This window comes from Mastacembelus armatus, chromosome 13 (assembly GCF_900324485.2).
Source record: "Mastacembelus armatus chromosome 13, fMasArm1.2, whole genome shotgun sequence".
NCBI lineage: Eukaryota > Metazoa > Chordata > Actinopteri > Synbranchiformes > Mastacembelidae > Mastacembelus > Mastacembelus armatus.
The window spans coordinates 18,046,481-18,073,474 of record NC_046645.1 but is presented as its reverse complement, the minus strand read 5'-3'; the positions used below and the strand labels follow the sequence as shown (position 1 = coordinate 18,073,474).

General features: G+C 40.0%; 1 protein-coding gene across 3 annotated transcripts in view; it reads left to right on the top strand.

Annotated features, from left to right (window-relative positions):
* LOC113136720 (chloride channel protein 2-like) overlaps positions 1–26,994 on the top strand; it is a 137,774-nt gene that overhangs the window by 105,176 nt on the left and 5,604 nt on the right. For 2 of the 3 annotated variants that reach the window (XM_026317770.1, XM_026317756.1), the window contains 8 exons: positions 2,957–3,090; positions 3,915–4,105; positions 5,611–5,722; positions 7,608–7,678; positions 8,103–8,177; positions 21,789–21,827; positions 23,459–23,563; positions 26,265–26,351. In XM_026317770.1, coding sequence (XP_026173555.1) covers positions 2,957–3,090; positions 3,915–4,105; positions 5,611–5,722; positions 7,608–7,678; positions 8,103–8,177; positions 21,789–21,827; positions 23,459–23,563; positions 26,265–26,351 — 814 coding nt within the window. The remainder of the gene's footprint in view (positions 1–2,956; positions 3,091–3,914; positions 4,106–5,610; positions 5,723–7,607; positions 7,679–8,102; positions 8,178–21,788; positions 21,828–23,458; positions 23,564–26,264; positions 26,352–26,994) is intronic. The other variant, XM_026317765.1, reaches the window with a different exon arrangement.

Below are 26,994 nucleotides of genomic sequence, written 5' to 3'. Positions count from 1 at the left end.
TGTAACACACATTATGAACTTTGTTGGCTGTGCAGAAGGCTCCTACTTCCCTACATCCTTCATTCACTTTTTTGTCTCTTTTTGCCCCCATCTCTCTCTCTCTCTCTCTCTCTCTCTCTCTCTCTCTCTCTCTCTCTCTCTCCACTACTCCCCATCACAAAACCTTTACATGTCATTGTGTGTGTGTATATGTGTGTATAGTTATTACTGCAGCATATGAGAGCAAAGGAGGAGGCGGCCAAAAGGTAGAGGGCTGGCGGGCAGGGAGTGGGGATGAGACGCTGTAGGTACTGCGGCCACCTCCAAGCTGAATGTGTTTTTCACTCAAACTGGAAATTATCCATCCCACACCCACACAACCACCCAGACACACACTAACATACAGGAACACTTGCGTAATGCCTGCCGTGTCATACAAACACATGATGGCTTGTACATTTGCTCACACCCCCACATGAATAGGGAGAGAAATGGATTTCTGGTCTGTTATTTTTGCATAGCCTTTGCAGATATGAGCAGATCACACACTGTCTTCTTCCAGTACACACTGCTGCTGTCCTTTTCTCTAATCATATCCAATAACACATATGAAACCTATTGCAGCTCTTCTCTGCTTTTTTATTCCCTTTTTTTCTCTCTTGATGGATCTGTCCTCAGCTTTCGAGTGGCATTTAAAAAAAAAGTGTGGGAACAATTATGTAACCCTGCTTTATGAATGTGTGTGTTTGGGTCATTTGTTTCTCTATAACTCTGTTTCCAAGCATTTTATGACCACCATAATGGCAAATTCTTGACTTGTCTACAGTCGAGTGTTGTCTCTGTTGTTCTGACAGGAAGCAAAGCCACAGGAAACGACCATATTTTCTCTCAATCATTACAAGCATCCTTTTATTGGCTTTAACACCTCCCCCCTTTGTCCTTATCCTCCCTCACACAGACATATCAACGCCTCAAGCCTCTCCACTCTAATCTGGACAATATGGATGATATATAAGCCCAGATTTATGCCCCTATATGCCTGTTTATCTTGGCTCAAATTTGTAAGCCCAGGCTTAAAAGAAGATGCCTGGTGAGCTGTATTGCCCAGTCTTTGCAGGGAAGGAAGGTTCATTTAAGAGGAAACCAATCAGATTGCTTCAGCTACCTTTGATTTCCTGAGGGAAATTAATCTTGGCGGGAGTTGTGGCCAGTTCAGAGGGATGCATTACATTATTAAGATGCTGCAAATGCATCAGGAAAATTGAACCTTTTATGACTAGTACCAAACTATATACAGTATATTTGTTTTACTTTCTATTGCTGACTGATAGAAAACAGTAGTGATTTAAAGTTTTATTTTCAGATGCCCAGGAAGTGATATATTTTCCACTTTGACTTTTTTATAGAATAAAGAGGAGAAAGAACAAGGAACATTGGTATGAACAATGACAATCACAATGACTCAACAGACTGCAAAGCAGCTGAAAAAGTTCAATACTGAGCAGCAAAATATTCAATAAAAAAGGCTTTGGCCTTGTTTAAATGACAGGTGATCTTGGAGAGCTGTATTACAGCCATATTGAGTATTTGGCATCAGAAATTAAACCAAAATATTTATCTGCTAATATATAGCCATGAAGATTTCTTACTCCTCTCTTTCAGTCGAAGTAAATGGAATTTTGTTTATTTTGATCCCAGCACTGAAAAGTTAAATCTGAAATATTCAGTATAGGGGTCCATTTCTTATGCCATGCGTGGCTCCAGTGAATAATGAAAGCTAGTCCCAGCAATGACATATTTAAATGCAGTGAAAGCCGCAAACAAGATTCTATTTGCCTCCACTGAATTTGGTTGGCAGGATGTATTACAAAACTTGGACAAATAAACTCAACACAGTCTTCATGGATAGATACCCAGGTAAGCATCCCTAGGAATAAACACTGGACAAGTTCGAGCCTTACAACCTAAATCATGTGCCAATACAGGAGATAGCATGTGCTTTTCATATAGAAGTGGAAGATAAAGGGTACTGAATATTTCAAATCAGGTCCTTGTCAAATGGTGGGAATAGCTTTGGAAACCCCATATGCCCACGCCATTTCAACAGTTATGGGTTATGTGCCTTTAGTTTTTGGAGGTCAGTGGCATTCTCTTATGGTTTCTTACAGCAACACTTAAAGACATATGGTGAACTTTTCTGTAGGGTTTGTTCTGACATTGATTTCTTTTGGTGCGGCTTCCTGATGCTGTGCACATCTTTTTCCTAATAGATAGCTTAGACCAATACTGTGTTCTGTTACACTGCAGTGGAGCTGTGCAAGAATTATTATCAAATTAACTTTGTATATTCAGACAGGTCAATGTATTGAGTTGTCACCACAACAAGAAGTGAAGGCTGGGCCGGAGTCTGTTTCCTGGCACAATAACCTGGCAGCGGAAACTATTGAGCGGCTGCTGTCACATTTTGGCAAGCTCAGGCAGGAAGAGAAAGCTCTGTGTTTATGACAGGTGTACTGGGGCGTACTGCTCTGCTGAGCCAAGATCTGCTCGCAGTGTCACCCTCTTCCCCTCATCGAACACATTGCCATGCTGTTACAGCCGCTAATCTCCTGGTGCGGTGTCAACAGTGTAGGATGTTTGACCAGTCATCTGAATGTGTGGTCAGAGGGTTGAAGGACAGTGATAATACTGTAGATCTATGCAAAGAAACCTTTTTGAGACATTTTACTGTAGTGCCAGTGACAGTTCATTAAAAACTATATTTTCAAAGCATTAAATTTATGTCAATTTGAAAAAAACAACAGAGTACGTGTTTAGACTGTTCAAGGAAATGTTATGCTTCCTCTATTGATACATCTTTCTTCTTCTTTTTACCTTTTTTATCACCTGTCCCTGATCTCTGTAACCACTTAATAAAGTCCTCTCATCCTCCTCCTCTTCATCATATATTTCTTCTCTGATTTTTTATTTATCTCAGGAAGTATAATATTCGTGTGGAGGACATCATGGTGAGGGACGTCAGGTACATCACACTCAACTGCTGCTACAGAGACCTGCACAACGTCCTGCTGACCGGCAACCTTAAGACTCTGGCACTGGTGGAGTCAGCTGGTAAGACACCAACACCAGCGCTTACAGAGGGAGAGGTATTCCTTATTTGTCACACATTTAGACATAAAATAAACAAACTCGTTACTTAGTGAAGCAGAAATTCTAGTTTTAACGAGGAAAAAAAAACAGCGCATTGACCTAAGTACCCAACAAACTGTGTGAAAACAATGAGAAGGCAAAAATAATTTTTACTGTAGTACTGTGTGTGAATACAGCATGTGGTAATCTATGTCTGATGGTATATTGATGTGTCTGTTCGATGTTGCTGATGTTGTGGGACTGAAAATCCCTTCCAGTCTGTACCAAAAACAAATTCCAGTGACCTTGGTGGCATGCTCATTAAAGTGATTGACTGACTGATTGACAAACTTGCCTGGCCACAGCTTGCTGATTGGGCTGCACTTGCCACCTCGCACAAGTGCAAATTTGGTATTCTGATGCTGTCTCAATTATGCAGCCGTGCAGGATCAATTAGCTGTGGCATTTAACCAAATACATAATCAGCATGTACTCTCACAAAGGCAATTACTTAAAGCAAGCAAATTGCCACACTCATACATACGCACATGTGCAAATACGCATCCAGGGCATGTGGGGCTCCAGTTATGTAACCCAGCTAAACTCTCTGCAGTGCTGCAACATGTGCAGCATGCTTACTGTTCCCCCCAAAACAAGTTTTACTGTTTTTTCTCCCGTGCTCCTTGTCTTCCGCTGTTTTTTTTTCTTGCTCCTTCTACAATCATTATCATCTTCTCCAGTCCTTCTCCCACATACCTCCTTTTATTTCTTATGAACTTTCCCTCTTTCTGTGTTTTCTCTTGCAGAATCCATGATTCTTTTGGGCTCCATCGAGCGCGCCCAGCTACAGTCACTCCTCTCCCAGCAGCTCGGCCGCCCCAGACGGTTAGAGTACATTAGGGAACGAGCTGCTGCAGAGAAGAAACGCCTGTTGGTATTGTCAAACACTGACAATGAGGATGGCAACCAACGGGCCAGTCATGAGGTCCGGTTCCAGGTCAGTCACACAGTGGTTACCAAGTGCTGTTGTGACCAGGAAACTGAACAGATGATGTTAGACATGAATCCAGCTGGACAGAAAATTAGGACCATATCCTGTAATAGATGTTTTAAATGTATTAATATGCAAATTATATCAATTAATCAATGAATTATTCTGTCTCAGAGGAGATTGAGTTATCACTAGACAAAAATAGCATGAAGTTGAGAGCTTGTACTGCAGAATACTCAGCATTTGTGCTTAAAAAATCATTTCCATATTTTTTCAGTTATCAAAATTGTAACTTATGAATTTTATTTATTCTTGATACATTAATAAGTCAATCGGCATATTTAAAAACTAGACTTGTAGAGAAATGCTTCACTCATTTAACTGTTACGTATAAAGATATGTCTCACAGGTAATATTTAGTGACTGGGTGGTTTAAAAGAAGAAACTCATTCAGAAATATGCTGTATGTTTGTGTGTGTGAAAGGTTGATGAGCCCGAGTATTTCAAAGGAACAAAATGGTACATGTAGATGTCTAAATTGGTGATCTGAATGTCGATTTATCTCTTTTTTAATTTTGTCTTCATTTCCCTATTATCACTTTGTGGTGAGTGAGTGTAACACTCTCAGGCATGCATGGTGTGTTTGTGTGTGCAGGTGAGTGTGTGAGGCTTTTTTGTTCATTTCTATTTCTTACTCCCCTTCCTCCCACTTTCTTTATTCCTTATAGTGCTGCGTTCATCAGCACATGTTGTTCAGTTCCTGTATGTATTTCAGCACCATGATATGATATGATATGTGATATTATATGAGATGTATTATCTTTTATAACAAACCTAATAACATTTTAATTTCTCTCATCTTTTTCTTTATATTGTGGTTCTAGAAAAACTTTTAAAACAGCATATATTTTGAGCTGGATTAATTGCCTTTTGTTTTAGAGCTTTTTAAAAAATACATTGACTGGTGTCCTTTGACTGGTGTATTACTTTGCAAAAGACTGAAAATGTATTAACTAAAACAGTGAAAACATCAGGGAAAGTGTGTCCATTTGGATCCCTAATATTAAATTTAAAGATGGAATCACCCAAGTGTATCAGGAATATTAATGCATTTTCAAATGGGCAACTTCACAGAACTACAGCTGAATATATTTCTTACTAGTTTCACACAAACATTTGATCTGTAAAAACCAGAATGCTCTCCCTCTGTGGAAAGTCATGAACATAACCAAGTCAAAATATTTTTTTAGGCCATGGAAATACCAGTGTTGAAATACACACAGATCATATAACTTTGCATCAAGGCCAACTTTACTTTTTTGCATGCTTTTTCTTTTAGTTTCAGCTCTTTCCCACCTTTGATTCTTCTACATCTCATCTCTTTGCCGAAGTCCATATATTTGTCTAATGAGCCTGCAAAAGGAGAAACTGGGGTCAACTCTTAACCTGCAGTGGGGTTTTGGAGTTTTGAGTGCTGTTTCTTATCTTTGTGTGTGCATGTGTTCATTCAGATCTCTACTGAAGAATCATCCTTGACTCCTACCCGTCCAGTTCCTCAAAAGCCCCTCAAACCTGCTCTGAAGAGAACCTCTGTGGTGGAGCGACCCACCGAGATCCCTACCAGTAAGAAAGACACCCTGAATTATACACACATACAAGTTTCCAAACAGAAGACAGACGAGGCAGTATCAAAGAGAAAGAGAAGGAGATTTAATAGATCCGGAAAAAGTCTTTCTAATGGCCTCTCTTTCACTAAACTCACAGAACACTAATAGCACCTCTTAGTCTCTCTCTCACTTTCTGTCTTTGTCTCTCTTTCTCTCTCTGTCTCTTAGATGTTGAAAAACTATTTTAGGACACTGATAACTGTCTTAAATCAAGACCCTTAAAGCCATGACTATCCATATCTTTTTTCTTACACATATTTGAATATAAAGATTTGCTCTTGGGGCATGATCATGCAAGAGTAAGCATTAGTGCCATGATAAAAATATTCAGTAAGTGTGCAATCTGTTATGAGGTGCGGTGTGAAGGAGAGGCGAAGGACCCAAATGCAGGACAACACAAAATCTTTATTTTCACGGGATCACCAGGGCTCAAAGTCTGGAGGTCTGCCCCTATAGTGCCCCGGGAAGTGGGATGGATCGAAAGGGCAACACCTCAAGCAGTTGAGAGTCTAGGGTTGCTGTGGAGGTCAGCCCCTCAGGCACATAAAGTTCTGGGGCCGCTCAGGAGGACGGCCTCTCAGGCGAGTTGGGACTTGGGGCTGTTCTGGAGGACAGCCCCTTAGGCGAGTGGGGATCTGGGGCCACTCTGGAGGATGGCGAACCAGAATCCAAGTTGGCTCCAGAGGGCGACGCCTCAGGAAAGCTGGGATTCAGCTTGTGAGAAGGGCGGCACCTCAGGAGAGTTGAGATCTGGGGCCACCTGGAAAGAGCATGGCCCAACAGAAAAGCTGGTGTCTTGGGCAAGAGGCCAGTCAAAGACTAAGGTGAGAGGCTGGCTGGAGGCTGAGACGAGGGGCTTTCCTGAGACTGAGGTGAAGGGCTGGCCAGAAGCTGAGGCGAAGGGCTTGCTGGAGACTCAGGTGAGAAGCTAGCCAGAGACTGAGACAAAGGACTAGCTGGAAGCTCAGGTGAAGGACTGGCCGGAAACTCGGGAATGGCTGGCCATAGACTGAGATGAAGGGCTTGGCGTCTGGTCTGCCCTCTGCTTGGTCACGTAACCGGGAGGGTGAGAGAACCGCTGTGTCAAGCCAGTGCAATACTGTACTCGCTGTACTTCTGGGCATTCTGGATGATGTCACTCAGGAGAGCCAGGAGACTGGAAATCAGCCCATCCTCTTTGGTCATGTCCGCTGGGTCCGTCTTTGGTGGGAGCATTCTGTTATGAGGTGCGGTGTGAAGGAGAGGCGAAGAACCCAAATGCAGGACAACACAAAATCTTTATTTTCCTGGGATCACCAGGGCTCAGGCAAAAACACAAAATAATAGTCACCACTTGCATCTGGTAATGCTCCCACAAACGCAAAAGACAAGAGAAGGTATATATATGGCGGGAGACAAAAGGCTGAGTGGGAACCAGTACAGGGAAAACAGGAATTCAATACAAAATAAAGATCCCCGGCAGGAAGTCCCAAAAGGGAATCATGACACAATCTTTTGGAAAGATTGTCTCTGACAACATTTACAGCCAAGATAAAATTGCTTATACATATCCATCTGTAGTCCTGAATGTGTGTTTAGTTGTGTTCTTTCAAGGTCAGTGGAACCCAGCAAAGAACAATTTTTATTACTCTGGAAAATCAAAAGTTTGGTCTTCTCTAGATTCATCAGGGCCCAGCTCAGACAGACGTTTCGCAGATGATGCGGCTGCTGATCTAATGTTTCTTTAGATGGGATGTGTAACATTAGTCTGCAAACAGAAGGCACATAACAGATGTATCTAATATGTGGCGAGACGTGACTTCTGACAGTTTCTCTGTTTGAATTTCTGTCTCTCTTTTCAGGTCCACATGATAATTCAGGCATTGCTTTAAAGAACCTTTTCTGTGCCAGTCGAGACACAGAAGGCCTGGAGGTAAGAAAGTCACATCCATCCATGAATGCACCACCGTTACACACACAGTGGCTCACATCCTGCTGTTCACACATTCTGTACACCCACACAGTCCTATGCTATCTCTCACATACAGTCCTTCACGCTCCACAGTACAGTACCTCCCACACAAACAGACACATCTTCAGAACTCACTCTCACAGTGTCTCGGTCAGTATAAAACCTTTCACTTTGTCTCAGACTTGCACCATGCAAGACTTGAATGCCTCGACTCTATTCCTGCACCACCCTGCTAATGGCTTGTTTCACAAAACAAAAAAATTCAGTTTATTTTTTCCCAAAAACAGCAGGGAGGCTTGGTCACAACATTGGCTGGAAGTTTATGCTAGATCAAACTGACACTGAGGTCTTTAACACTGTGTGCTTGTTTCTGGTCACCTGGAAGAAAAACAACAACATGGAGAGCCCACCATCTCCTGAGCTCAGGAGGCCAACCAAACGAGTGCGGATATCTGTTGTGGTAAGAGTCACCAATCGGGGCTATCAAAATGCCTGGAATCTGCCCGGCAACAGGTTCATCAGCAAATCAGTCGATCATCACCGATTGTCATTCCATTTCAAGGCTAATCCCAAATGCCAATGGCCTGTGATCTGGGTCAGGCTCAGCCAAAGCCCATCCGTGCCATTGTGCCTCAAAGTGTTGAATACCCTTGTCCTTGTCCAACCTCTAACCTCGCTCACTAACCTTTCACTCTCAGTTGCTCATTTTTTTGGCTGTGCTTCCAGTTCAGCTTGGTTCAGTGGTCAATAGAACTTAAACACTTGGTCACTGCTATATAACTATTGTTTAGTGCAAATGCCAATGATGCATCATATTCTTTCATAATTGGCTAAAAAAAATGATCACTGCTTACTTAAAAGTCTGAGATTACACTTTAACAGTAGTGACGTTTACAATGAGGTTTTCAGATGAATTCTATTTTCATATGTTGTCTAATTTATTAACACTAGACTGACAGCGCTTCACTGTTTGCTCTATTTAAATCTTTGTGTTTCTATTTTTAACAGCTTTTGTTTCCAAATTTCACAAGTCTGTTTTAATGCCATAGCAGAACTTTTTTCAATGACTTATTTCACTTTATTATATTTAAAACTCGATACCTATGGAGCATTTTTTCAGTGAGATTCTGTCCCACCTGCTGTCATCTTACAATTAAAATGTGGTTGAGTTGTGGACTATGACAAGGCTGTTCAACAGAGCATGCTGTCCATCATCGACTGTCTCCCAAGGCATCCAATCAGTGTCCGCCTAACAGAGCAGGAACTGAGCAGGTCCCACCCTGTTCCTGTCATAATCTAAAGTTCCATTGCATTGTTGTAACTGATTGAAAACACTGTGGTGCAGGAAAGGGGGGGGGGGTACATTTGCATGCAGTGTTTAATATCAGTATAGAAGCCTCATATCTCTTCAATAGGATCAGGCAGGTATTTGAACAACACTCCTGCAGCAGCTCAGATGAAATGATGATTCATGAGAAGTCCAGGGAGGCATCGAAAAATATCATGACGAACTGGGATGTAGCCTGCTGTCTAATTACCTGTGATACCACACACTCCAGCAGTGATGCATGTCAATCAATAAAACAAGTGCCTGATTATGAATTGAGAAAAATGATTCCACAAAACCACAAAGATCATCCTACATTGCATGACAAATGATCAGACAACACCAATTTCCAAAAATCAAACACTTTAGCGCTATAAAATCAAATAAAAAAATACATGTATTTATCAGCATTGATGATTCAATCATAATCTAATCTTTCTTACATTCATTTATATAATAATTATTATGGTATCATTTTTTACTCTTCATGTGTCTTTCCATTCACTAGAAACCACCTCCAAGCATAAAGAATTTCTCTGGTGTGAGCATTTTATCTACATTTCTTCTGAACATTTGTTTTGAGAGCTGAAGACAAATAGAATATACACTTTCAACTTGAAACTTTTGCATTGCTTGTTAAAGCCACACATGGTAAATGTCACCACACATTTCCATTGATTCACTGCCTTAATCGTCTATATCTTAGAGAAGCAACAGAAAAAATGTTTGGATATTGTGACCATTGCACCATACATACAAACACCAAACATGGATTTAGGAAATAAACTAATCTTTTGACATGAAAGTGCACTAACAAAAAGATTTAGTAAGTTTTAATTAACTTCAGTTTAACTTAATCTTTAATGTTTGCTTTCACACTATATAATAACTTACACATGCATTGACTCAAGTTTGCAAAGAAACACTAGGCAAAAAGGCAGACTTCCCAGCATGCATTGTATGAGAGTTAAAACATCAAATACAATTTTTTTAACTCAAACTTATTTTTTCTGTATTTTGTAAAATGAAGATTTACAGCCTTAGGATAAGAGGAAATGTTTCTGTCACGTTGACATTTCAAACTCGTGCTGATGCATTATTGCTCCAAGTTGCACTGCCTGCAGCCAGTTTGTGTCTAACTGTGACCATTCCCATCCAACTTGGGGGAATTTACTGATAATGTCTATTTTGGCCAAGTAGGTGGGCACTCTGACAAATAGATTAAGTTGTTTTGTAGACTAATACATTGCAGCTTCCATTCAGTTTGAACACATATTAACAAACATCAAATCAGGTTTCTGCTGATTCTTTTGACCATACCAGGGATGAGGAACCCTCAATGAATTATCTTTCAAAGCTAAGTTGTTGGGTCAGCACCACTTGAATATAAATAAAATACATTATATTATATGTATATATAATACACTCTGTTCTTCCTTCAGATTCTTAGTCAATGTTGTGTCACTGTAACGCTATCAGTACTATTAGCGATATAGACTGGCGGCCATTAAAGGCCTCTATTTGTTTCATGTCTGTGACAATTATTGAAGTCTCAAGCACAGACTGGTGTCAGATCATTCTTCATCTATCGCTTTAGGGCCTATGTGTGGCATACAGCTGATGAATTACACTGAAGTTTCAATGTTATTGATAAGTAATGGAACACACTGACAACATTGTGGTCTCAAATCATGTACTGTTCTCGTCACATTCGCTCAATGATTCTCAAAGGACGTTCAACATCAGCACCACATCCTATGACATGTCATCAATAAATAGTCCCAAAATCTGGTACTTTCATTCCTTAAGAGTCCATGCTGCATAATTACATAGCAGACATAAGACTTGCCTTGAGGAACAAAAATACAAAATTGGTAACAGAGGAGGAATGCTGGTAGTGTTTTTTTTTTTTGTTTTTTTTTCATTCAATGGTGTAAAATGTGAAGCCTCGGGCATATATTTCATACCACATTACTTGTGTAGAGTTGTGTGGCAGCAAAAGAACAGGCACTGTAATAGACTGAAGGAACTTCAGTTTGAGGTGAATGACGAAACACATTTCTTCAACTGTAGAAATGAAAAACATTAATCAAAACAAAATCTACTAGTTTCACACATTTACAGCAGAAGTACTTATTACATGGTCTGTCTGTTTTGGAGGCAATGTCTGCAAGAACACAGGAGGGTTGCACTCTGGTTGTTAGAAAAGTTTGAAGTTTGAAAAATCATAAAAGCTACACCACTGTTTTCATTCAAGTGAGATTTGAAAGGAAGGAAACCTCTCATCACTGTGTCATCACAGCTTGTGAATTATGCAAAACATCTTTCATTTAACTTGTTAGATGATAAGCGCAGCAGAGGGTAATCCAAGAGTCCTGTTAGGGGGTTCCTGACAGTAAATAAAGCTCTATTCACAGAAGACTGGTGGACCTGTACAACTTGTAACAAAAACAGGGGTTGTTTCAGCTGTTGATCCAGCCAAAACCACCATTTCATAGTATGTCAAGTAAAAATTTGCTCCAAAAACACCAGCGTCATCTTACAGTATCTTATTGAATTGGAATCACAGTAATTAAGCATATGTAATGTTCTCATTTTATTCTCATTTAGTCTCTTATTTCAGAAAGTATTGAGGCTGCAGTGAACGTTATAAATCCTATTCATCAATTACCGATTTGTAGTAGGTGTAAATTTTGGAACTCATCTAACACAGTATATCTAACACACTATTTCACGAAGGTGTGGTAAAGTTTTATCTATCCTGTAATTGGGCTGTTGTTTGCAACACGAACGCGACGATCCATGGCAAAGAGACTTTTGAGATTTGTAGTTTCAACATTGTAGTTTATAGTGGCAGTCTCATGTGTTGTTTTGTTTGCATTAGTCTATCCTTTATTTAGCAAAAATGTCCTCAGTATTCAAAGATTTCTTTACATTTCCATAAGAAATATTATTGTAGAGATGCACAAAAGAAGAATTGTTGCAGATTGCTGAGCAGTTTACCGTGGAGGTAATGAGTAATGATAAGAAGCTTATGGAAACGTTGATGTACACTGAGAAGTACACTTGTTGAGTGAGGTGTTTCAGAGGTAAGAGCTGAAGATGTTAACCCTGAAGAGTCTTTAACATCTTTAATTTTAAATAAAATAAAATAAATAATAACATGAATAACAAATGAACTAATCTCTACCTCGAAGTGATTTTGATTGTTAGTCAGCAAAATGGCATTGTAGTTGTCATCAGCTCTGGTAAGATAAACTAGCAACTATAATTATTAAGCGAGGATAATTTGGAAAATTATTGCGTGCGGCAGTAAATGAGACACCAGCTGATTCAGAGAACAGAGGGAGGCGAGTATAGCCTACTTTGATGCAGTTTCGCCGGGGGAATTCAAAGCCATAAAACTGACTGAGGGAAGGCGGAAGAGAGGGAAAATTTAATCCTTTGTTTAAAATTGTGGAGGATCTTATTAAATGGCGTGATTACTTCATTGCCACTTTGACTATTTTCTCTGACACTTTCGTATTACACGACTAAGTTAACAATAGTTATTTAGAATTAAGCAATATTCATTGCAGAGGTTTCATCATAATACTGATTCAATGACAGTCACAAACAAACTGGTGACACAGTTGATTATTTACCTACATATGCCTTGAATGGTGAAAACACTCATAATTAATATGGTCTGATATGAAATATATTGAAATACATTGATTAATACAGACAAATAATATATCTAACTGGTTTACCTAGAGGTAGTTTCTCCAGTAGGGGTCGTTGTGGCTCCATCAGTCCTTTAAGTTGAATCTTGTTAAAAAACCATTAATGAATTATGGCAGATGTCTGGCTTAGCTCTGAGGTCTGTTGAGGTTCATTGGTCAGAGGACCCATCCATGTATTTCCTCTCTGTGGTTGCTGGCTCATTGGTTATAGCTTGAGTACAGTGTCCTATTTAGGGTTAGCTAAAGTTCACTGATAAGATAGTCCTTGTTTGAATGTTTGTTTTAAGACAGTTTTCTTGGACATTGCTCAGTCCATTGATGTTCATGGTAAGGGGATGTATTCTGGAATGTTGACTCCACCTCTTGGAATGCTTGAGGGGGCAAATCAAGCTTGGTGATTCTCTTTTGCTACAGTCCCCCCACTCAGAGTAACAGGTCTAGATCCGTGATCTGTTCATCCATAGAATGGGCAAAAGAAACAGCAACACTGAAAGGTAGGCAGGATTATATCTATTCCAAAAAATGTGCTGATCTGAATGGCAGGAAGTCCATGGTTTTTTTGTATTTTTTTAGTATGTTCTTCAAGTAGAGTAGTGTACACTAGGGAGGAACTGTTGGGCCTGTTAAGATTAGACATGGGAAAAAACACCCAATTCCGACAGATATTATGGGTGCATGTGCACATGCGCAGGTTTTGAGCCAAATAAAGCTCGGGGTCACTGTCATGGAAAGCCACCACAGGAGGGGTGTGTACCTTAATGTGTGTTTCGTTGTGCCAAAGCTAGCTGCCATGGTTGATGAGGAAAAGCCAACTCCCTAGCTTCAGGGTCAACATAGATTGCAACCGCGAAGCTTAGCATGTAGGCAAAGTAGGCCCGGAGTGGTGTGATTACCTCTTTAGTGGCTGTGGTTAAAAGGTTTTGCACTAAGCCAAGAGGAACAAGATAGAGTGGGATCCTGCCCGTAGCCAGACTGTCTACTGAGGACCTGATATCTTGCAACATATCAGACATTAGTAGAGACGGTAGCAAATTATAGGCTTGGTCTATTTGAAGGACCGATTTTTGCTCTTCTTGTGCAGCAGTGGTCTTACAGAGGTTCTCAGTTTGAGTGTTAAGTACCAGGACGGTGCCCCATACTGGTTCATCTAAAGCTGCTAAGTCTTTGCACTGGTTTTGCATTTGGTCTTGGATAAGAGGGATTTCCTCTTGTAACTCGGCTATGTGTCTTTCGATAGCGCCTATGTTGACTGAATTTACTGCAGAGGCTCCTATATTGAAAAGATAACCAACAGCGGCAGCTGCTATTAGCAGGCCAGCAATGAATCGTTTTTCTCTATTGTTCGTTCCACTGAGCTCAGATCTGGTGATTGTAAACCTCTGGAGTTGTTGTGTGATGCCTAGTTTTAATTGTATACCCTCATAATAACAACAAAACGCTGTGCTTTTGTTAAATAAAGAAAGCAGATGGTGTGCGCTCTCTGTCTTCTCTCTCTCTGTCATCTCTCTTCACAGAATATCTCAGCAAATACTTGCCTCATAAAAATAAGAAATATATGGCTAGAAAGCTTGAAATGTTTTCTTTTAAATTAAACAATTCAAGTTGAAAACAAATCATCACTTTTTATTTAATCTGTCTGAACATAAGGAGCGTTACGTTTTCCCGTCTCACCTCATTATAGCTAATGTGATCCCTCCTCACTGAGCGCACTGTTCATATGGAAATAATCTGAGGTGAGCCAGGTAATTATGTGCACGCCCCCGAGAAATGGCATAAAACATTAAACTTCGTATGTTCCAGACAGCGATGAATAGTTTACTTTCCTCAGAGGAAAAACACGACTCAGATGACGAACATTTGGATCTGCATTGGTTTGCACTAATTCCCTCTTAGCCACATTCCTGACTGAAAGGCTCATTATGCGGGTCTTTGTCTTCTCAGGTAAATCACCTGATTATTCATGATCAGACACACTTCCCTGCATATGCCCTTTCTTAACAAAAAGTGTCTTGTCATGTCATGTCAGGGCATGTCAAAACTTGTCCAGGTCCCCAAAACACCTTAGAACCCAGAGGGTTAACATTATTTTTTTTTTAATCTATTAAGTATTTCAGTGACAGTATTTAAGGTTATCCACTCCCTATAGATTTTAATAGTGCACTAATAATGAATATTAATGGGGACTGCTGTACACAAGTCAAGCTTCAAATGGTCTGTTCTACCACTGCTGGTTGTAATTTAATAAAGTCCAGTGGCTTGTTAAGTGTACCCATTAGGAGCATATCATATAGTAAGTGCTGAGAACGCAGTTAATTTTGGATGTGTTAAGTGGGTCTAGAAGTATGTTAGTCATTATTGCCTTCCAGTGAGCTAATTAGTAATGAACCCCTGTAGCACGTGGTGTATGTTCATGTACAGTACATGAAGCCTGTGGGCCTGCCTCCCCTGTCATCAGGAGTTATTAACATTCAACACTGTATAAGAACATGTGGCAGAGAGTAATGACGATTACAGTGCTGCCCTCAGTCTGCCGGCACAATATGAGACTGAGCAGGAAAACAGGCAAACAAATGTTTCAGTTTTTTTCTCTTAAAATGTTTGTTTCACTTCTATAGAGAAAGAGAAGTCAAGTTATTACTTTGTCTGTTCCTTCAGCTCTATTCTCAATTCTTTCATTCTTTATTTCTGGATCCAGTTTAATTGCTGCAGCTCTACTTCACACTCTTTGTCCATCTTTACCACTTTTCCTTTAGTGTCTCTGTCATCTGTGCACGTTTCCCCACCTCATCTAGTCCCCCATCCCACTATCTAGGCTGTGAAATATTGATGCAGGGTAAATGACATCAGTAGTCTGTTTCAGATAAATGATGCCACCCAGCCTCTCAGTCTCTCCTTGCTGTTTTTCTCATTATTTTTCCCTCACTCTTGCGTTTTTGTAATGCTTCCATGCTTTATTTATGATGGCTTGTGGGCTCGATTTTTTGGCACCTAACTTCTCTGTTTATTTCTTTTAGTTTTCTTTTTGTTTCTTCAGATTGAGGAATTCGTCTTCCTTTCTTGACGTAGTACTTACATGAACATATGCGCACATGATGCAACAGAGAAAAGAGAAGTTGCATTACAGTATTAGTAGTGGTAGAATGTATCTTCAATGCTTGTTACCTTAACAATTGTGTTTATGTAATGAGCCCTCTTACTTAGCTTCCCTACCTAAATTGAATTCTGAGTAAATTTTTGGATTTTCACACTCTACTGATTAGTAACACCCACTTTGGATAGAGACAGAAACAAAGCCCAGGGGGAAAAACAGGTGCACTTCTCAAATAGTAAGTATAGTCACTACCTACTTACAATACCATAGCACAATGGATCGTCAAGATTTACTATGCGCCATTTCACAGCTTTTCCCAAAGCTGTTGTGAAAAGCACTATTGTTCACTTTATTTATTAAGTGATGTTATGTCACATTTTCTGATAAACTTTCTGCAATCTAAACGGATGCAAAGACAAGGCAGTAATCAAATTTGAATACAGCAGACATGAAATAAATAGTTACAGTGGGTACGGAAAGTATTCAGACCCCTTTAAATTTTTCACTCTTTGTGTCATTGCAGCCATTTGCCAGAATCAAAAAAGTTCATTTTATTTCTCATTAATGTACACTCAGCACCCCATCTTGACAGAAAAAAACAGAAATGTAGAAATTTTTGCAAATTTATTAAAAAAGAAAAACTGAAATATCACATGGTCATAAGTATTCAGACCCTTTGCAGTGACACTCATATTTAACTCGCATGCTGTCCATTTCTTCTGATCCTCCTTGAGATGGTTCTGCTCCTTCATTGGAGTCCAGCTGTGTTTAATTAAACTGATTGGACTTGATTAGGAAAGGCACACACCTGTCTATATAAGACCTTACAGCTCACAGTGTCAGGGTTCGGGTAACTATGATAAAGTTCGGACCAAACAGATGCACCCACACTGGTACTTGATACGAGGCTTTATTTACAAGAACCAAAACTACAAATTAGGAGGGAAACGGTCTAGGTCGGAAGCACAAGGACATGAGACATAAACATGACATCAGGAACCAGGGCACAAGGTATACATGAAAACATGAACAGAGGACAAGGGCACAAGGAGACACAGTCGGAGGGATCCGGGACACACACACTTATTAAGGGAGACGCACCAGATCAACACACACCGACACAAGAACATGAAAGATTAGGAAGGGAGCATGAAGGGTCTAGACCACAAGACACAAGGACATGAGCAGGGAGTCAAGGCTTGAGGGAATCTGGGTCACACACACACAAATTGGGGAGACGCACCAGATCACACAAACACTTGCACATGAGAGACAAGGAACGGGGCATGAAGGTCTAAACCACAGGGGACATGGACATGAGCAGGGAATCAAGACTAGAGAGGATCTGGGTCACACACACACATTTGGGAGACGCACCAGATCACACAAACATTAGAACAAGAGAGACGGGGGTCGGAACATGAAACACAGGGACAAGAAACATGACCGGAGGCAGAACACACATAAAGAGGAGACAGGAGGAGGAATCAGGACATAGACCAAAAGAGACAAATACTTAACTTAATTCCGAGAAACAAAAGGCAGTCCATAAACCAAACAAGACTAACGAGAACTCAAACACTGTCTCGGCAGTACATGAAATCATACGTAGCAGTTCGTTGCAGATCCTATTGCAGGTTCTATGGCTGCTGCTATGGCAGGTTCTAGGGCAGCTTCTCTGGCAGCTTGTAAAGCAGCTGGTAAGGCAGACAACCCGGCAACAAGACAAGGGACAAAACAAGGTATATAAAGCCGGGGAGCAAAACTAGGCACAGGTGAAAACACTCAAGCAAATTAGACTACATAAAGAAACAGAATTCATCCACAACCAGTTCCTGTCAGGATCCTTTCAAAATAAAACACAGGAAGTACATAGAACATGGATCCTGACACACAGTGCATGTCACAGCAAATGAGAATCATGAGGTCGAAGGAACTGCCCAAGGAGCTCAGAGACAGACTTGTGGCAAGGCACAGATCTGGCCAAGGTTACAAAAGAATTTCTGCAGCACTCAAGGTTCCTAAGAGCACAGTGGCCTCCATAATCCTCAAATGGAAAAAGTTTGGGACGACCAGAACTCTTCCTAGACCTGGCTGTCCAGCCAAACTGAGCAATCGTGGGAGAAGAGCCTTGGTGAGAGAGGTAAAGAAGAACCCAAAGATCACTGGGGTTGAGCTCCAGAGATGCAGTAGGGAGATGGGAGAAAGTTCCACAAAGTCAACTATCACTGCAGCCCTCCACCAGTCGGGGCTTTATGGCAGAGTGGCCCGACGGAAGCCTCTCCTCAGTGCAAGACACATGAAAGCCCGCATAGAGTTTGCCAAAAAACACATGAAGGACTCCCAGACTATGAGAAATAAGATTCTCTGGTCTGATGAGACCAAGATTGAACTCTTTGGTGTTAATTCTAAGCGGTATGTGGGGAGAAAACCAGGCACTGCTCATCACCTGCCCAATACAATCCCTACAGTGAAACATGGTGGTGGGAGCATCATGTTGTGGGGGTGTTTTTCAGCTGCAGGGACAGGACGACTGGTTGCAATTGAAGGAAAGATGAATGTGGCCAAGTACAGAGATATCCTGGAAGAAAACCTCTTCCAGAGTGCTCAGGACTTCAGACTGGGCCAAAGGTTCACCTTTCAACAGGACAATGACCCTAAGCACACAGCTAAAATAACAAAGGAGTGGCTTTGGAACAACTCTGTGACCGTTCTTGACTGGCCCAGCCAGAGCCCTGACCTAAACCCAATTGAGCATCTCTGGAGAGACCTGAAAATGGCTGTCCACCAACGTTCACCATCCAACCTGACAGAACTGGAGAGGATCTGCAAGGAAGAATGGCAGAGGATCCCCAAATCCAGGTGTGAGACACTTGTTGCATCATTCCCAAGAAGACTCATGGCTGTACTAGCTCAAAAGGGTGCTTCTACTCAATACTGAGCACACGCCCCCAAGAAATGGCATAAAACGTCAAGCTTCATCATAGAATTTACTTACTTTTTCTGCGTGTTCAGATGATGACACGCTACGCAAGTGGTTCCGGACAGCGACAAAGAGTTCACTTTCTCGTCAGAGGAAAAATGCGACTCAGATGACGGATGTTTGCATTTGATGAGTGACTGAACCCAGCACAGGATATAATTCCTGACGAGTAATTCCCTCTGAGCCACATTCCTGACTGAAATCACATGATTATTCATGATCATGCACGCCTTCATGCATATGCCCTTTCTACAAAAAAAGGGCCTTAGAGAAAGTCTAGTCAGTGTATTGTTTTCTGTGAATGAGTGACCAAGATGATATTCACATCATTTTGAAGCAAACACTCTAGGCTACAAGATCCAGTTCTCAAACGTCTTGTGAACCAATGTTCTGTATGTGTTTTATGGTCTTATTTCAGTGACTTAACAATTGTTATTTTTCACTAACCATGCATAAACGCTGTTTTCTCACAAACACAGTCATGTATTGTTGTGATGGGTGGTGTGGTGAAAGATGTGGAGCAGAACCCAAATGCAGGACACAAAACATCTTATTTTCTTCTGGATCAACCAGACTCAGGAACAGGAACAAAAAACCATCAGGGCACTCTGGCATCAAAACTCTCAGCACTCGCTAATCCCAAAATACTTGTCACTCAGCAAACAAACAAATCAAGCTCCACCACTTGGTGTAAAACTAACTTCTCTCCTACCATAACTTAGGCAGTAATGTTAATGCTCCAACAAAGTACAAAGGAAAACGGGGTATAAGTACACAAAGACACAAGGCTAATAGAAAATAGGTGAAACTAATCTAATAAAACATAAGGCTACGTATGACTTTATAGAGACCAAAAAGGAACTCAGACACCAAAATAAAAGTCCATTACAGGAAACCAAAAACTCACATCATGACATGTATAAACATGCGTGTTATCAGACTATTCATGAATATGTTTAAAAGCAACTGAAAAAAGCACAAATGTCAGTGCATGTCAAAACTTGTCCAGGGCCCCAAAACACCCTAAGACCCCAGAGAGTTAAAACAGTGATTGAGAGGATGGAGATTGGGGTCCTAATGAAAATGATGCTGGTGTAAACTTCTGGTCAGGCTGCATCCAGCAAGATCTGCACAACATGAGAGCATCATCAATTTGAATTATTTCCCAGTATTCTGTATGTGATTGAGATCATCTGTTTTATTTAAGGATGTTTTCCTTACAGGAATGAGTATTGTGTGTGGATCACATGATAAATCCATGTGCTTTTTTATCAGCTGTTACTGATATATTAATGATAATCAAATAAAACTGGCTGGTTGATACATCAATCAAACTCAAGTATACAGCAAACATGGTCAAAAGCAATATGACCGAAAACCCTAAAATGCAAGTGGTTATGACTGTACTCGAAAGGTTGAAATAATTTGGTCCAGCAATACTACAGACAGAGTTAAAGCCGAACATGTGAATGCTAAACAAACAGTTCTGCTTTGTTGATTAAAAGCCTGTTAAATTCCATTGTATTTGATGCAGCAGAACATCTGGCCAAATAAAACCAAAACCATCCACATCTCTAGATACAGTACCAGGGGTAGTCAACAAAATATTTTGTAATTTGGAAGATTTAACCTTTTAACGCAGATGCATATTTTGGAAAGAACAATAGACCTTTTGAAATTTTTGTCATAAAAGCAGCACAGCAAGCAAAACAGCTTCACCACATATTGTCAGCACTCCACAGCCTCATATGCCTCTGCACCCACATACATACACTCATGCTCATTCAGATCTCATTTGAATATGCAAATGCTTCCTCTGATTTCACTGTCAAGTCACATATGTACTCACAAAGTTTTCTCAAGCACACACACACACTTCTGTCTCCCTCATATATCCAGAAGCAGAGATTTGCTCTTTTAATAGAGCAGCTAATCTTTCTGAAAGCGCCTATTTTGCATGCACAGTCCCACCTCTCTCTGTCTCTCAAAACTCACCTCCTTCTGAAAACACAAACATACACACACACTAAAGTTATTTGATCTCATTTTTTTTAGTTTACATTTTACCCCTGGAATGCCTCGGTGACATTCGCAGTGCCCTTGTGTTGTGTGACAAGCAGAATGATCAGTAAGACAGCAGAATTAAAGTGCTATAGCTGTGTGTGTTTTGTCTCAACTCCATGCATGTCTGACTACTTGCTTGCATAATGCTACAGCAGGGCACCTCTTTTCTACCCCTTTGGCAACAGTTGCTAGGGTTACCAACAAGTTGGCCATAGAGATGAGGATAAATGAGCTAAGGGTCACAAGCTGCCTTCCTCTCTCTCTCTCTCTCTCTAACATGCACGTTACCCAGCATTCAACCCTGAGAAAGTAAATACCTGTCCTCAAGTACATGACTAAACACTTTGAAATCATATTTCATAGCTCATCACCCCCACACACACAGAGTCACATACACACCGTGCAGAAACACATTTAGCTGTTCCCTTCGCACCTCTGTAAAGCACAGAGTTGCTAGTTTGATTCCAGCCTGAGGGCGCCAAAGGCCCATCGTTATAATGATAATCTGCTCTGACAGCTCACACATCAAATCCCCCGCACTCATTAAATGTACTGTAGTCGCTCATTCCATTTCTGTCCATCTGTCTCAACACTGCAGTACAGTATAACACTTGTGAAATGATGCATGATTATGTCTTTTCAGTATGTCATGTTATCATATGGTATGCACACAGATGTACTGGAAGAGGATCAGTTGAAAAGTACAAATAAATATTTATTGTGATAATAACCAACTGGATACCACTGTTTACCATTACATGTAATCATGTCTATCTACTGCTTCTGTATTTGTACAATGTGGTTTTCTTCATGTTTCTGGTTTGTGTGTGTTTTTTATCTTTGTTTTCTGTACTGACTGTTCTCCTATTTATCTTGTGCAGGATGATGGAGATGTGGAGGATGACATGACCATTAGAGAGGTAAGATGGACAGTCACACAACCGGTATATGTATGTACACACACACTGGAAACAAAGCCTCAAAGGATTACAGGCTATCAGATATCAAAATCTCAAAACATTAAATACAGTTAAATATTACATTCTGTCACAGATAAACTACTAGCTATAACAAAAAAGAATTAAGTGCAGCCTCTGTCACCAGATTTCCAAGATAAGATTATTTACTCTTGCATCAAACTTAATGAAACCGCACTAGTAAATCACTGGACTGTTGCTTTTTTTTTTTTTTAATTAATTAATTGTCAAGGAAGTGAAATTTGTCATGTAAACATATTTCAAAATGTGCCCTTCCATTAGAAAAGCAGCATGGATAAACCTGCTTTAAACAGATTTCATGGCTGTAGAGTTTTCATGTGCCATGATAGTCTAAATGTCCCGGCCCGCAAATAATTAATCTAGTGCCAATACTGTATTGTCAAAATCCTTTGGGGTCTTATAAACAGTCAGTTTTATAGATGTATTAAGGGATAAGGCTGGTGTTATTTTATATTCTTTGTACTGTCAACAGATCACATAAAAAGATCAAAACCAATAATGTGTTTCTTTCAGTACAGTACTTTTCAACTTTCTTGCTTTGTATGTCTGTGGGATTCAGCCCCAAGCTCATTTATTCTTATTGCAGCTAACATATATATAGTTCTTTTTTTAAAAAAAAAAGAAAAAGAAAATGACAAATGAAACACCGGCCTGTGGTTTTTAGCAAACACTGCTTATACAGGAGTAATTACAATATTTGTTGGGGACTGTCTCAGGTAGATTAATACAACAATGGAGCTTTATGGCACAGAGGATAAAGATATATCATGCTTTGACTATACACACAATACCTTTTATTAGGATGTGTTTATTCTTATTAATCGATTTGTTGACAATGAGAAAATTCTTGGCATGCGTTATCCGTCTATCCGAAACCTGCTGTACATTTGTCAAACTCAAACCTCAGTTTGTTCTTAATGACGTCACACAGACTTGACATCAGATTTCTCAATATCCCCAGATGAGCCGATTGCCCCGGAGTCTTATATTTTTGGATATGACATCATTCATAATTCATCCATCAACAGCACCTCTCATTTCGTCTCTGTCAGCTGCACATTCCTCACACCTTCTCCCTGTGTCCCTTTTTTTTCTCTGAGAATCGCTCACTGTTAACCACTGATGTCTGCTGTGTCATGACTTCATACTACATCTCCCCTTCTTGTTCAACATTCACCTTTCTCATCATGCATTGTTGTAGGTCACATATGATTTATGAGGCCATTCATTGTCATGCCTAGTCCACTGATTGTCTATCAAAAGGAGATGATTTGTTGGGAGGTATTGTGCTTTCATTTGATGCTTTTCCCTCCTGATTAGTGACTGCAGACATTAAGATATTATTTGTTAACAGCTTACTGCATACTGACACACTGTGGCCAGAAAAGCCAAGCTATAATCCTGGAAGTCAACTTTTTACTAAAGACTAAAGTCCAGTCATTTGCATCTATATCTGTAGCTGGAAATGATTCTGTTAATTTGATACTACTAGCTGTTTAAAGTCCTTAAATGCTGCAAAGGCTCATTTCCATTCTCTTGTGTGTGTTTTGCAGATTGCAGAGTGGGAGGAGATGCAGCTTGATGAGCAGGTCAACTTCAACAACTGCAAGATCGACCCAGCCCCATTCCAGCTGGTGGAGCGCACTTCACTGCATAAGGTCTGTCTGTAAATACAGCTGTTCAACCTCTGTCTCTTTCATGTGTATCCTTTCCATTAGGTGTGTGTCCTAGTGTTACGTTTCAAGTTATCCAAATCAGAGGAACTAATTATCTTTGAATTTAGAGAATTATGAGAGAATTATGTTAAATGGTGGTGAGGAAAATAATGTTGACCCTTCTGAAGGTAAAATTACAAACACAATCGACTTAATTCACTAACTGGTTATACAGCGCCACAGTCAAACCATGATATTATTTGCTTGAATCTGTTTGTTGTGTGCTTAATTATGTACTTATGTAATTATGTACTTACAGTTGTTTTCCATCATCTGAGGTTAATGGTAGCATGTAGATGTTAAACAGGAGAGGCCCAAAAATAGAGCCTTGGGGAACACCATTTGATTTTTTTCCCTCAGATGTGCATTAAAACAAAATAGTCTTCTGTTATTAAAATATGATTTAGAGAGTACAGTTAGGCATTGGAAAGGGGAAAGATATGTTTTTATACAGTGACAGCTTATTTTCCAAGTAAGACAGAATGACAAGCTAAACTTGTTTTATCTGTCAGTGCAAAGTCAGCTTCATTCTCCGAAAAACAGCTGTTGGATAGTTTCTTGTTCCTATACTCCAGATACTCGTGTTGCTACTGTGGTGTGTACTGACTTGGAAAAAGCATGCAAACAACCCACAGGATCAGGTGCATAGGCTACTCAAGCCAAGTTTTCCCCCACTGTGTGAAAAAAAGAGAAAGTGCAGCGTAAAGACAGGAGCTTTAGTTCTTTAGAGCTTGTGTTGATTTAGTTTTCTTACTGCAGCATAATTGCACAGCGTGGAAGTTTTCAACACATGCAAACATATTTCTGTGTTGAAATACTCACTTCCTACACACAAACACACACATAGTGACTCTTTCTGGTTTGCCAGTGGCTCATAATGCTACCTGTGCTCTCTCTCTCTCCCTCCCTCTCTCTTACTCTTACTGTAACTCTCTCTCTCTCTCTCTCTCCCTCTCTCTATCTCTCTTTCACACTCTCTCCCCATCTCCTTCTTGTCCTCTGGGCTATGTGTGAATACTCTTTAAACATTTAAGACAGGGATCCTGCACCAATCCATCTCGCTTCCCTCCCTCTGCTGCACACTGCCAAAACCAATACCACGCACAATCTCCCTCAGCATATTAAATACCACCCGCCACCACTGGCGCTGCTGAATACAGGCGTGTGTGTGTGTGCGTGCATCTGTGTGCAGCCTCTCTGAATCTGACTAACATTTATCCCATGCTGTTTACAGCTCTTGTTGTGTGGTGTGTGGCCCTGTTGTCTGTAGGTTCATTAGTAACCAATAAATCAAAACTCAGCATTGCTGGGGTATCTTTTAAATGGTAACAGAAAACGTTAACATTTTTATACCCATATTTGATTCCTTTCTAAACATTAAATGAGAAGGTGAGTGAATAAATATATCTCCCAAAATGTTGAACTGTTCCTCCAACATCATGAGTAACACAAAAAAATCCACCTTTTGGTATTCACCAATTAATGCTCCAAAGTCAAACAAACATTTCCGGTAATCCCGGTTTTGTTGTACCAAAGGTTCCACTTTGTGGTCAGAGTGATTTCCAAATATGAACTGTTGGCTCAGTGTAAAATGCAGAAGTTAAAGTTTGCTGGCCCAGTCCCTATTTGTTTAGAGTCTGCAATGGACTGTATCAAATTATAGTGCTGTGATGATCAGTTGGTTCTAAAATCCTATTAGTATCAGCTTTAATTAATGAATTGCAGTTGAAATAGATGTGAAAGGTTTGAATTGGAGGTGAGCTGACTCTGTCCCCAGACAGTGGGGGAAGACACTGATGGATTGCATTACTGCTGCTGCCAGCGTAAAAAATTTGCTTGGCACAGCTTTTTGTTTGTTTGGCACAGTGGAATCAATTCAGATGTCCCAAGTGTCTATTCTAGAACAAAAAAACCTTTCTGATCTGCGGCTCACGTTTTTAACCTTTAGCTACAAACAGCCACAATCCTCTATAGTAAATCTGTTAGAGGAGATAAAATTAAAGTATACTTTAATGACCCCTATGGAGAAACTGAGTCATTGCATCAGCAAATTCAGTATAAATAGGGCAGTAAGTATAAATAGATATACAAAACCTGTATTTTCAAACATTTAAACTGTCTCTAAATAAGTTGTCTCTACATAAAATTACTTTGTTTTAAAGTACACTCCTGCCTTATCTACATCGAAGGATTAAAAAATGGTTAGTAAAGTCTATCCGCATCATGTGTACACTGAAAGTACTGCTTCCAAAATAGCTGTGATAGAGATCATGCTCATACATCTACATGTTAAACTCAGGTTTTCTCGCAGATGCAGAAAGCAGAGGCTTTGATTAGGACATACTGTGAGCAGCTTCATTTATTTCTCAGTGTAAGCAGGTATTCAGCCATGCTGTTGTAGGTTTCTTTTTCCTTTTTAAAAGTTGGGAAACAAACTGAATGTCTCTGCCACATTTCCCAGGGGGGCTAGTATCCTATTTAGCTGAACATTTCACTAGTTGACCGAAAACACTGTGAATTAAGTTATCGGTGTTGGATAATTGAAGTCAGTGGAGCATTTCCCTAACTGAGCCTCATTTTCTCTTTAAAGTAGAAGCCTAGCACAGTGTTATCTTTGATTTGTACTGTTGTTTTTCTTCTCCAGACACATACCATCTTCTCTCTGCTGGGCCTCGACCACGCCTATGTCACCAGCATTGGACGCCTCATTGGGGTGGTTTCCCTCAAAGAGGTACAAGTCTTGTTACAAGTCATCTTGGTGTACATTTGGAGTATTCTTTACCATGTTCAGGTGTATTCTTTACCCAGTTCACATCATTATGGTACATCTTTAATAATTTAATAAGGTGTTTAATGGGTGGCATGGTGGTTAACACTGACTAATAAATAAAATAAATAAAAAATAAACTAATAAAATAAATAAAATTCAAAAATTGCCCATAGGTGTGAATATAGGTATGAGAGCTTTTTCATGACCCTGGATAGCAGGAATAAGCAGTAGATAATAGATGGATATGTTTAATGGTTCCATAGATATTAAACACAATTATTTTTTGTCAATTTTCGTCTAAAACCAGCCTCTTGCAAAAAAATGTGACTGTCATCATTTACCCAAGCAGCATTATCACTGCTTTCACAACTCAAATATCACTGTCACATCATCAAGTAGTGCTGTCGCTGTGCAGCACACACACATTCAAAGACATTTCAGTAGAGATGCCCTGATTGACCAGCCAGTGATCGGAATTGGCCGATTTTTTTGCATGATTCTGTATCCTTTATTATTATTTTTTTTTTATTATAAAATAAAAATTTTCATTGAAGAAAATATTTCTGGATATGCTTTCATTACAGTTCTTTAAAAAAAATCTGAA